This window comes from Phoxinus phoxinus (genome assembly GCF_949152265.1).
Source record: "Phoxinus phoxinus genome assembly, chromosome: 3".
NCBI lineage: Eukaryota > Metazoa > Chordata > Actinopteri > Cypriniformes > Leuciscidae > Phoxinus > Phoxinus phoxinus.
The window spans coordinates 34,805,121-34,818,152 of NC_136878.1; the positions used below are offsets into that span (position 1 = coordinate 34,805,121).

At 53.5% G+C, this 13,032-nt stretch overlaps 2 protein-coding genes across 5 annotated transcripts in view; both read right to left on the reverse strand.

Annotated features, from left to right (window-relative positions):
- The window catches only part of abr (ABR activator of RhoGEF and GTPase), a 270,755-nt gene that overhangs the window by 111,298 nt on the left and 146,425 nt on the right, over positions 1 to 13,032 (reverse strand). The window lies entirely within an intron of this gene.
- LOC306996138 (uncharacterized protein) lies at positions 1,692 to 3,242 on the reverse strand. The gene is made up of 2 exons (XM_079608323.1): positions 1,845 to 3,242; positions 1,692 to 1,791 (listed from the first exon to the last, which is right to left on the reverse strand). Exon 1 carries the CDS (start codon positions 3,111 to 3,113, stop codon positions 1,938 to 1,940), a length of 1,176 nt encoding a protein of 391 aa, XP_079464449.1. The 5' UTR covers positions 3,114 to 3,242; the 3' UTR covers positions 1,692 to 1,791; positions 1,845 to 1,937.

A 13,032-nucleotide genomic window follows, 5' to 3' on the forward strand; every position in this document is an offset into this window, starting at 1 on the left:
ATCTCCATCCCAGCATGCTCCTCTCTCCCACTGCTCGGGAGAAGTCTGGAACACAACACATCACACGGACGTGCCATCGTCGCCTAGCAACCCTGCATCAAGCACTCTGACTTTTCATCAAGTGAAACACAGACAAGAGCTGATATGCACATACACGTCACAAAGACGCAAAAAGAGGAACATTTGTTGTGAAGAGAGAAGCATTTGTGGGAGGAGATGGCCAGAAAGAGTGAGTAACAGAGAAAGAAAGAGAGAACGGTGACTAATAGAGAGAAACACTCCATCTGAATTTGCTCATCCTAAACCTTTCCTTCTGTTCAAAAACAAAACTTTTTTCCTCATCTCTTTTATGCTTAGTCTTTCGTGGTTCTTTTCCTTTTCGCTGAGTTTCCAGAGCAATAGAAAGCCTGCAATTACTCCATCTGCTAACCTAACCACTGTCACAATGTTTTTCTAATCACACGTGTGTGTGTGTGTGTGTGTGTGTGTGTGTGTGTGTGTGTGTGTGTGTGTGTGTGTGTGTGTGTGTGTGTGTGTGTGTGGAGAAAACTCAGAAAAATCATGTGTCATTGAAATTAAAACACCCAAATGCAGGTGAAAATCCACTGTGGTGGATAACGCATATCAATACACTATTCAATTTGGCGGGTTTTTTATAAATGATGTTCTATCACTTTGCAGGGCATTGCTATTACTGCCCTTCCCCTAAAAGGAGCCTCAAACATTAGCAAAACAACACATAAAGAGGGTTGCACATTGAGAGAAACGCAGCGCAGCGCCACATCTTTAAAATTCGAACACATTGTTTTTTATGACCGTACGCACACCGACGGAGCACAACTATACAACGATTTAAGACAAATATAAGTACGTAGCCAACCGACTTCACCACAGGAGATTGTGTATTATGCAGTTTTTAGTAACAGGTTTGTTTTTTAAGCTTGAATAAAAATAATTCATATACAGTGGGTCTAAATAATATAGCCTACCTGTAGGTCACACTTTTTTGGGGGTTTCAAATACCTTTATTCAAACTCATTGACAGCACTTTGTTCATTCTTGAAGTGAACGTACTCGGTAACTAACGTAACCTCGGTTCTCTCTAGGAGAGGGAACGAGTACTGCGTCGAAAGAACGCTACGGGAAAGATATTTCTTTGTCGAGATTGAAGCCAAAAATTAATCCTTAATTTTGTAATATTGTAAAACGCTTTTCTGAAGCATACAACCTAGGCGGAGCAATACAGCTCACCCATTGGCTGCTCTGCCAGAAAAGCACAGCCTATGCGAGGCCAGGACGCTGACCAATGAGGACGCTTCGCGCCCTTCTGCGTCACCTCCCGCCCAAACAGGCGTGGCCTAGGCCTATAAATACGAGCATAGCTGTCTAACACGCCGATTTTCGTTAATGAAGCGACGCAGCGTGGACACGCACGGCATGAGACGCAGTACTCGTTCCCTCTCCTAGAGAGAACCGAGGTTACGTTAGTAACCGAGTACGTTCTCTTACGTAGAGTTCTCTCGTACTGCGTCGAAAGAACGCTACGGGAACCCTATGCAAACCGCCGTGCGTGTTCTTGGATCGACACAGACACCTAAGGGCGCGCGCGCCCTGGTATACAAGCGCCTACCCCAAGAAGTATAAGGAGAGCGGCTAAAATAGCATCATCCCTTATAGTAGTGCCTCTCAAGGCATAATAGCATATATATGTAAATATAGATATATATGAGGGGTAATAGCATGCTCATGGGACACATTGTCAGTGAGTGATGCTTAAAACATTGAAGTGACCTGGGCCGCAGCGCGGGGCAGGAGCACTTATACATATTAGACATTGAAGTGACCTGGGCCGCAGCGCGGGGCAGGAGCACTTGTACATATTACCATTGAAGTGACCTGGGCCGCAGTGCGGGGCAGGAACACTTATACATAGTCTTCTAGACCGAGAGCAGTTTAGCCTGCAACGCAGGAACCTCTAGGTTATAGAACCTAATAAATGTAGACGGGGAGGCCCAGCCTGCCGCCATACAGATATCTTGTAACGAGATTCCGCTATACCAAGCCCATGAGGAGGCCATGCCTCTCGTGGAATGTGCTCTGATGCCCAAAGGGCATTCCAAGCCTCTAGATGCGTAGGCTAGCGCAATGGCGTCCACTACCCATCGAGACAGACTCTGTTTCGTTGCGGCTCGTCCCTTGGAGCGCCCGCTGAACGAAACGAAGAGCTGCTCCGTCTGTCGAAAAACAGCGGAGCGGGACACGTAAGCTCTTAATGCCCTGACCGGGCAAAGGGAGCTATTTCCGTCCTCTGAGGCCGGCAGGGCCGACAGGGAGATGACCTGAGCCCTGAACGGTGTGTTGAGGGACTTAGGCACGTACCCATGCTTCGGTTTCAACACGACTATAGAGTCGTTTGGCCCGAACTCCATACAAGAAGCTCTCACTGAGAGCGCTTGCAAGTCTCCCACACGCTTCACTGAAGCGAGAGCCAAAAGAAACACGGTCTTGAGAGACAGGTGTTTCATGTCAACTGAGTGAATAGGCTCGAAAGGGGCCCCTTTCATAGCGTTCAACACTGTAGAAAGGTCCCACACGGGGACTGAAGGAGGCCTTGGAGGGTTTAACCTCCTGGCGCCTCTCAGGAAGCGGACCACCAGGTCGTTCCTGCCTAGTGAACGGCCAAGCGTTGGATTAACGAACGCTGATATGGCAGCCACATAGACTTTGAGCGTGGATGGGGTTCTTCCCTTATCCAATAGCTCTTGCAAGAAGGAGAGAATCTCCGGTTCTCCACACTGAAGTGGTGACAGACCTTGATCTGAACACCATCCAGAGAACACCGACCATTTGGAAGCGTAGAGCCGTCTAGTAGACGGAGCCCTAGCTTGTTCGATCGTGTCTAACACTCCTCTTGGGAGGTTAGCGGGTACCCGTTTATGGCCCATACGTGTAGGGACCAAAGCTCGGGGTGAGGATGCAAAATCGAGCCCTTGGCCTGTGAGAGGAGGTCTCTCCTCACTGGTATCGGCCACGGGGCAGTACTTTTCAGTCGCATCAAAGCTGGGAACCAGGTCTGATTCGTCCAGAATGGAGCAACTAGCAGTACTGAGCATCCGCTCTCCCTGATACGCTCCAGCACTTGAGGCAGGAGTGAGACAGGAGGAAAAGCATAGAGCGGGCGGCGGGGCCAGACTCTGGCCAGCGCGTTCGTGCTCTTCGAAAAGAATTCTGGGCAATGAGCGTTTTCCTGGTTTGCAAACAGGTCTATTTCCGCTCTGCCGAACGTTTTCCACAGCAGACGCACTGTCTGTGTGTGTAGGGACCACTCTCCAGTGGGAACGTTGTTCCGTGAGAGTCTGTCCGGGCCTACGTTCAAGTGGCCTGGCACGTGCATTGCTCTTAACGAGCGCAGGTTGTGCTGGGCCCACACCAGTATGCGTTCCGCTAACCTGAATAGGTTCCGGGATCTCACGCCACCCTGGCGGTTTATGTAGGCTACTACCGACATGTTGTCCGAGCGGACCAGGACGTGGTGTCCTCAGCGCAAAGTCCACTGCCATCATTTCCAGGCAGTTTATGTGCGGTAGTTCGGCTCGCTCTGACCACTGGCCAAAGAGCGGACTGCCGTCGAGCAGTGCTCCCCAGCCTGAGGTGGACGCGTCCGTGGACACCACCTTCAGGCTCGAGGAAGTCCCCAGGCTTACACCTGACCGGTACCAGTCTGACGCTCTCCATGGTGTCAGGGCTGAAATGCATTCCTGAGTGACCTTGAGGCGATAGCGACCGTGTAGCCATGCTCGGCGCGGTACGCGCGCTCTCAACCAGAACTGTAGTGGGCGCATGCGCAGCAGGCCCAACTGCAGCACTGTTGAGGCTGAGGCCATGAGGCCCAGCATTTTCTGAAATCTCCTGAGTGGCACTATGTGGCCGCTGAGGAAGGATTTCGCCATTTGCAGGGTATTTCGCCTGCGCTGTGATGACAGCTGTGCTGTCATAGACAGTGAGTTCAGATCCAGTCCTAAAAAGGAGATCCTTTGACTGGGAAACAGTGAACTTTTCTCCCAATTGACCCTCAGACCTAAGCACTCGAGGTGATCGAGTATTAGTGTCTTGTGGTGAGCGAGTTCTGACGGCGATTGAGCCAGAATTAGCCAATCGTCCAAATAGTTCAGAATTCGAACGCCCCGGAGTCTCAGGGGTGCCAGCGCCGCGTCCATGCACACTGTAAATGTACGAGGTGCTAGGGATAGGCCGAATGGCAGGACTGTGTACTGATATGCCCGGCCCTCGAAGGCGAATCTCAAAAATCGCCTGTGACGTGACGCAATTTGTATGTGAAAATACGCGTCTTTCAGATCTATTGCCATAAACCAGTCTTCTCGGCGAATTTGCGCGAGGATACCTCTGGTCGTGAGCATTCTGAACTTCCGCTTTGCAAGCGTTTTGTTCAGACGCCTTAGATCTAAAATGGGTCTGAGACCCCCGTCTTTCTTCGGTACCAGGAAATATCTGCTGTACAGGCCCCCTTCGCTCTGAGCTTGAGATAAAGGCTCTATGGCCCCTTTGCTCAATAGCTTCGCTATTTCGGCTCGAAGTAGATGTGCTACTTCTGTTTTTACCGTGGTTTCGACTTTTCCCGTGAAACGGGGAGGGCGTCGATAAAACTGTAGCGAATAGCCTCTTTTTATAGTCTCTAGCACCCATTCTGAAACCCCGGGTAGTCCTTCCCATGCATCTGCACGTGTGACTAGGGGTTGAATGTAATCTGGGCTCTGGTCGCGAAATGGCGGCGACACGAGAGCAACCATGTGCTGTGACATGGACGCCGTGGCGTCTGAGGCGGGGGACATGTTTAACACAGTATGCGTCCCGCGCGCGCTCGACTCTCTGAGTTGAGAGAGAGCACGCGGGGCGAGCCCTACGGGGCTCGTTATGTTTGTGAATAAACGTGGGCGCTTGGTGGCGGGCACATTTATAACACCGGGGACACTGTGTTTGTGTACTGACTGACCGTTCGTTAGTTTCGTTTTTACAGAAACCGCGGAACGTGCAGTGTGTAGTGGTTGTGGGCACTGGACAGTGGGCACGCTCACTACACGTAAAGCACAATCGGTGTGAGCCGATTTTATGTGTGCAAACCCTGTGTTGAACGGGGCTGTGCTTGTGTGAATGAATGGGCACTGGGTGGGCATTGCAGTTACACACATTACACCATCGGCCTTGGCCGGAACACCAGAAATTAAACTCTTTTTTAGATTTATCTGGGTCGCCGTGAAAACGGCGTTTGTGTGCAGGCAAACGGGCTTTACGGCCGGTTTGTTGGCTGCTGAGTACACTGGTACAAACACGGAACTTAGGGCTGTACAAGCGGGAATCTTTGGTGGAAGTCCGGCCGCAGCGGGACCCGAACACCGTCTTTTTCCTAGCAGGGCTAGGATGGCGCCGAGGCCTCGGGCTTGATTGAGATCTTGGGCCGAGGACCACGCGGTGGCGGGCGGCGTCCGGCGGAGCGAGACCGTGGTCTCTCTCGGGCCTGTTGCTGCTGGGCCGGCGCGGGGCGCTGCTGAGTTCGGGCAGGCGGCTGTTTAGGGCGGCCTGTTGCGGAACTGGAGCGCTTTGGCAGGAAATGTCTCATGGCCTGCGAAGTTTTCTGTACCTCGGCGAATCGGTCCGCGAAGTCCTTCACGGAGGATCCGAAGAGGCCAGCCGGTGAAATGGGGGCGTCGAGAAACGCAGAGCGCTCGGATTCCGCCATTTCAGAGAGAGTCAGCCATAAATGTCTCTCAGAAACAGTCGCTGTGGCCATAATCCTGCCGATGGCGTGTGCGGCGGACTTTGTAGCGCGAAGAGCTAGGTCTGTGGCGCTACGCAAGTCCGGAACACTGATCGCGCCCGGGCCTTCCTCGTCTAGCTTGCAGAGGAGGTTGGCCTGGTGGATTTGAAGCACCGCCATGGTGTGCAGCGCCGATGCAGCTTGTCCGGCGGCGGAATACACGCGACCGTTCAGAGCTGAAGACGTGCGGCAAGCTTTGGATGGTAGGACTCCCTTAGCCCGCCGTCCCGCAGAGGGTGGGCAAAGGTGAGTCGCTACCGCCTCCTCGACCGGAGGGAGAGCGTGGTAGCCTCTGTCTCGAGCACCGTCCACTACGGAGAATGCTGGCGAGGCAGAAGTACGTACTCTGGCTGAAAATGGCGCCTTCCATGATTTCGCTACCTCTTCGTGAAGCTCAGGAAGAAACGGTGCGTGTCTGGAGGGGGGCGCAGCGCGGTCTCCAGAGAGGAAGCGTCCATCCAGCCGGTTGAGTGCAGGTTGTTCGGGCGTCGACCAATCGAGGCCGAGGCTCGACACGGCCTGTGTGAGCAGACGCATCAGTTCCGCCTCGATGCTGATCTTCCCTCCTCTGCGCTCTCGAACAGCGGGGGAGGGGAGGTCCACAGAGCTCGCCCAACCCTCGCTCTCCGAAGCGAGAAGCGAACAGCAATCATCATCTCCCTCTGATACAGCTTGCTGGTCGTCATCCATAACGGACAAAGCGGCGTGCTGCGGCTGTTGTCCGTCGGTGAGCGACTCGAGCGAGACGTTGAGAGGAGCTAGCGGCGGCGGCGGCGAGCTCCTCGTGGAGGGAGGTTCCGGGACCCGCTGAGCACGGCGCTTTTTACGGCGCGGCGCTACAGGGGGCGGTTGAGCAGCTTCGGCGAAAGATGCAAGGCGAGTCCGCAGAGTCGCGATTGGCATCATGTCGCAGTGATGGCAGCCGCCATCACCGAGAGCGATAGCTGCATGTTCCTCGCCCAAGCAGGAAACACATAACTCGTGGTGGTCCCCGTCGATGAGCGCGGCTCGGCAGGAGCCGCAGGAAAAGCGAGACATCTTTATAAAGACGCTCGTGCTCTTTTGTGAGGAAAAAGCGTGTGACGCGGTAGGCGAACACACACACAAAACACACACAAAACTGAAAGGATATATCCACGCCGGAGAAGCGCAGCAGGGAACGGCGGCTGAAGGCGGCGAAGACCAGCGGCTTCAGGTAAGGGCTCGTCCTGCTGAGGTGCTTGTATCCAGACGGCTGTGGCGGCTCGAATCAATCCAGCGATGCGTGCAGCTTCGTTGAATTTAAGAAAATCGGCGTGTTAGACAGCTATGCTCGTATTTATAGGCCTAGGCCACGCCTGTTTGGGCGGGAGGTGACGCAGAAGGGCGCGAAGCGTCCTCATTGGTCAGCGTCCTGGCCTCGCATAGGCTGTGCTTTTCTGGCAGAGCAGCCAATGGGTGAGCTGTATTGCTCCGCCTAGGTTGTATGCTTCAGAAAAGCGTTTTACAATATTACAAAATTAAGGATTAATTTTTGGCTTCAATCTCGACAAAGAAATATCTTTCCCGTAGCGTTCTTTCGACGCAGTACGAGAGAACTCTACGTAAGAGAACTTTTGCCTGTATTGTAATTAGATTCACCATTTTGGACAACCACATTGAATGCAAGTAGGCTACAGAGTGACGCGACGGGTGTGCGATCAGCCTGCCTGTGATATGTCCGAGGCGTGGACCGGCGCTTCCTGTCTGCTGTGCAACCGATCAACGCTCCGACAGAGCCCTATAGGAGACAATTAAAGGTGAACTATGCAGCTTTTTTACCTTAACCAAACAGCTTCGGAGTCATTGGAATGGTTATATAACTTTTTTCGGGTTGAATGGTGGTTGTTTCGCACCAATGTGAGTGGAAAAAAACACACTTGCAACTTTGAGCTTTGAGCTGGACGCGGCGTCAGGAAGTATCGCGTGATATCAGGTCTCGCGATGTAAAGAATTGCTTTACGGCAAAAAGAAATCTGCTAAAATTCTATCATTATTGCGCTCCCTCACTAGAGATGCACAGTTGGCAGTTACAGCCGCGGTTCGGGCGGTTGACGTGACAAACAATTATATTTTAATAAAATTCGGGCGGGTGGCAGGCGGTTGAACCAATCAATTGAAAAATATATGTATACATTGTTAAATATTGTTCCCTATCAGTCGGTCACTACGACGTATGTCGTGACCGACAAATAGGAATCTCGCTAGAGAGCCAATCTACTTCGAGTGAAACTAAACGAGCCAATACACATTGGCATGCAAGTCACAGCGCAGGCCCTCGATCAGACGATGTCCACCTTGGTGGTCCAGAAGCGCCCTGGCTGTCCTTGTAGAGGTGTGAGAGCTAGTCAAAGCACGCTTTCTCGATGCTCCCATCTCACAAGGTGGCCTTTTCGGCGACACTGTTGAGAACTGGCCCAGCAGTTCTCCACAGTCAGCAGCAGACTGAAGCGCTTCCTCCGACGTACCACCAGAGTACCTCGTGGGCTGCCCCTCAGTCTACTCATTGCCACGGGTGTCATCCCCTGCAAAAAACAACTCTCGCACAGCCTGCTCTACTGTGTCCGCTGCAGGGGGATGACACCGCCCGTCTCAGCCACTGTTTAAGTGTCGGTGAAACAATCACCGGAGACGAGTGACGCGGAGATGGGCTGCTCACTCCTGGTGAAGGGCCGGGAAATTAATCTTTTGAGACAAAATTCTGTTCCACCACTGGAGTCACAGTGGTACCCAAAAAAAAAAGCAGTTCCCTTATCTCTGGGTCTGAAGAGGGCCTGGGGAGTAGTGGGAGGAAAGAATCCTCACCACCCTCATCCGCCTCTTCTGTCGCCAGCTGGCAGCGGTGTGTGGTTCGAGAACGCAACCAAGCCGCCTCCTGCACCTCCTGCCTCGTGGAACCAGGTAGTGTTGCACAGCACACTCAGACCACGCTACGGGACGTCCCCCCAAGTTTCGGGCCATCCACTCCACTACAGTGAGAGCAGCCGATGCCCATGTCTTGCGTGCGGAGATCGCAGTCCTACTGGCGAAGGACGCGATAAAGCCGGTCCCTCCAGCCGATATGAGGTCAGGACACTACAGTCCCTACTTCATTGTACCCAAGAAAGGTGGTGGGTTACGACCGATCTTGGATCTGCGATTTTTGAATCGGAGCCTCCACAAGCTACCGTTCAAAATGCTCACGCAGAGACGCATTTTCGGATGCAACCAGCACCAAGATTGGTTTGCAGCGATAGACCTGAAGGACGCGTACTTTCATGTCTCGATTCTTCCTCGACACAGGCCGTTTCTGCGTTTCGCGTTCGAGGGTCGAGCAAATCAGTACAAGGTCCTGCCCTTCGGGCTGTCCCTGTCTCCCCGTGTCTTCACGAAAGTCACGGAGGGGGCCCTTGTTCCCATGAGAGAACAGGGCGTTCGCCTCCTCAACTATCTCGACGACTAGCTCATACTAGCACACTCTCGAGATCAGTTATGCGAACACAGGGACCTCGTGCTCAGGCACCGCAGCCAGTTGGGCTTTCAGGTCAACTGGGAAAAGAGCAAACTCGCCCCCGTGCAGAGGATCTCTTTTCTCGGTATGGAGTTGGATTCGGTCGCACAGACAGCGCGCCTCACAGAGCAGCGCGCTCAGTCGGTGCTGAACTGCTTGAACACGTTCAAAGGCAGGACGGCGGTCCCACTGAAACTTTTTCAGAGGCTCCTGGGGCATATGGCAGCGGCAGCAGCGGTAACCCCGCTCGGGCTTCTTCATATGAGACCGCTTCAGCACTGGCTTCACGGCCGAGTCCCGAGATGGGCGTGGCATCACGGCACTCACCGGGTGGCAATCACACCGGCGTGCCACCAGACCTTCAGCCCGTGGTCAGATCCCTCGTTCCTGCTGGCAGGAGTGCCCTTGGAACAGGTGTCCAGGCATGCTGTGGTGTTCACAGATGCCTCTGCCACCGGCTGGGGAGCCACGTACAACGGGCATGCAGTATCAGGGGTGTGGACGGCTCCCCAACTGCATTGGCATATCAACTGCCTCGAGTTGCTAGCAGTGCATCTCGCTCTGAGCCGCCTAAAGAGGCCGCTACAGGGCAGAGACGTGCTGGTCCGTACGGACAACACTGTGACCGTTGCGTACATCAACCGACAAGGTGGTCTGCGCTCCCGTCACATGTCGCAACTCGCCCGCCATCTCCTCCTCTGGAGTCAGAAGCATCTGAGGTCGCTTCGAGCCATGTATGTCGAGCCCGGTGTGCTCAACTGTGTGGCCGACGAGCTATCACGAGCTGTGCTCCCGGGAGAATGGCGACTCCACCCCCAGGTGGTTCAGCTGATTTGGAGAGAGTTCGGAGAGGCTCAGGTAGACCTGTTCGCCTCCTCAGAGACCTCCCACTGCCAGTTGTTTTACTCCCTGACCGAGGGAACACTCGGCACAGATGCACTGGCACACAGCTGGCCCCGGGGCCTTCGCAAATATGCGTTACCCCCAGTGAGCCTACTTGCACAGACCTTGTGCAAAGTCAGGGAGGACGAGGAGCAGGTCCTTTTGGTGGCTCCCTACTGGCCCACCCGGACTTGGTTCCCAGAACTCATGCTCCTCGTGACAGTCCCTCCCTGGCCTATTCCTCTGAGGAAGGATCTTCTGACTCAGAGACGGGGCACCCTGTGGCACCCGCGTCCAGACCTCTGGAAACTCCACGTCTGGTCCCTGGACGGGATGCGGAGGTTCTAGGTGACTTACCCCCAGAGGTACTTAACACCATCACTTCTGCAAGGGTGCCGTCCACGAGACGTGTGTACGCCTTGAAGTGGAACCTGTTCGTCGAGTGGTGCTCTTCTCGCCGGGAAGACCCCCGAAGATGTTCGATAGGGTCCGTGCTCTCCTTCTTGCAGCAAGGGTTGGAGCGAAGGCTGTCTCCCTCCACCCTCAAAGTACATGCTGCCGCTATTTCAGCTTATCACGACCACATAGATGGCAAAACAGTTGGAAAGCACGACCTGGTCGTCAGGTTCCTTAGGGGGGCGAGACGATTAAATCCTCCTCGACCCCCCTCCATACCCTCTTGGGACCTTTCCCTGGTGCTTCGAGCACTTCAGGATGCCCCCTTTGAGCCGTTGCAATCAGAAGACTTGAAGCTTCTCTCCATGAAGACTTTGCTGCTGGTTGCACTGGCCTCTGTCAAGAGGGTAGGGGACCTGCAGGCATTTTCGGTCGACGAATCGTGCCTAGAGTTCGGGCCGGGTGACAACCATGTTGTACTGAGACCCCGGCCTGGCTATGTGCCCAAGGTTCCTACCACTCCCTTTAGGGACCAGGTAGTGAACCTGCAAGCACTGCCCCTGGAGGAGGCAGACCCAGCCCTGGCTTTGCTCTGTCCCGTTCGTGCTCTGCGTATGTACGTGGACAGAACTCAAAGCGTCAGGACCAGCTCTTTGTCTGTTACGGAGGCCAGCAAAAGGGAAAGGCTGTCTCCAAGCAGAGGATGGCCCACTGGATAGTGGATGCCATCGCCTTGGCTTACCAAGTTCAAGGCGTGCCCTGCCCGCTCGGGTTGCATGCACACTCCACAAGAGGCGTTGCATCCTCCTGGGCGCTGGCACGTGGCTCCTCGCTAACAGATATCTGTAGAGCTGCGGGCTGGGCGACACCTAACACGTTCGCTAGATACTATAGCCTACGTGTAGAGCCGGTCTCCTCCCGTGTTCTCACCCTAGACGAGTAGAAGCACTGAGAGGCCCGGCTCTGTTGGCTTGCTGCACCCTACTGTGCACCCTTATTCTCCAGTGTGAAAAACCTGCGAGTCCTCCAAAAACCCTCGGGCCGGACTTGGCGGAGCGTCCGGTGCCAGGCCTTTATCCGCTGAATCCTTGAGAACCGGATTTAGGCTGGGTCCCATATGTGTGACCCTACGGGGATCCCATATGTGTATATTCTCCACGGCTGCTCCTAATCGGAAGCCCGTGTTTTTCCCTTGGGCTAAGTCACCCACTACTCATATGCTGTACAACCCTCGGGTTAGTCCATATGTTATTTCCACTTAACTCCTCGAGAATGTGGCTTCCGCAGCGTTCCCCTCCTTCAGTTGTGGCACGCTTCCCAGTGTTATCCAATAATCTCACTGTATGGGTTATCACAGAACAACAGTGACAGGTTCACTGTGTAAGCCTCCTCCTATCGTCCTTCCAGGCAAGAAGGTGTAGAGGCTTGCACAGGGCGCTGGATGGGGTGCAGAATCTGTGGCGCTTTGGTAGGGATTCCTATTTGTCGGTCATGACATACGTCGTAGTGACCGACTGACAGGGAACGTCTCGGGTACGTACAGTATGTAACCCTCGTTCCCTGAAGGAGGTAACGGAGACGTATGTCCCGTCGCCACATCTGCTGCCGCCCGCCGGGGCAGCCAGCTTATCGGCTTGGCTCCTCAGCAAAAAACTACAGTGCAATCACCAGCTGCTCGTTATATACCCGCGCTGCGAGGCTGCGCAGCTGATGCAAATGATTGCATGCCAATGTGTATTGGCTCGTTTAGTTTCACTCGAAGTAGATTGGCTCTCTAGCGAGATTCCTATTTGTCGGTCACGACATACGTCTCCGTTCCCTCCTTCAGGGAACGAGGGTTACATACGTAACCGAGACGTTAGCTGACTATACCTACATCCTGTGGTGGGAGCGCTGTCCTATAGAGCTGGTAAGTCCCGCCCATCCGTAAAACTCCAAGTGGACCTCTAGGTTGAAAAAGCGTCAATGCAAGTGAATGAGAGAAAATAATTATTTTCTGATCCCGTTTGAATTGTGCCATGAATGTGAACATATGTTGTCTGTGAATTTTTTATATAATTTCTCATGTAACGAGTTTGATAGTATATTGTATGATTCTTTGGCTAGCAGTTGTGGAATAGACATAACGAGAAAGACTACACGTCGCATATGTGACGTCACCGCATAACACATTTTCCCTCCACAAATCACGGTGCGATAATCTAAGGAATTAGATCGAGATGCCTGTGTGTTTTGTACCCAAATGTCACCATTCAAACAAAACAGGCTGTTCTTTCTTCTAGACACAGGCATGTTTAGCGGGATCAATGTGCTAGTGGTGGTGACGTATATCAAACGCGTCAAAAGCAGCGAAGAGTTGTAGTCCACAAAGTGCTCTCACACAAAGTCTAACCGTATGAAAATTATACCCGCT

Bases quoted from the DNA above. Each gene is read 5' to 3' on its own strand.
- LOC306996138 (XM_079608323.1), bottom strand. From the start codon at position 3,113: ATGCTCAGTACTGCTAGTTGCTCCATTCTGGACGAATCAGACCTGGTT.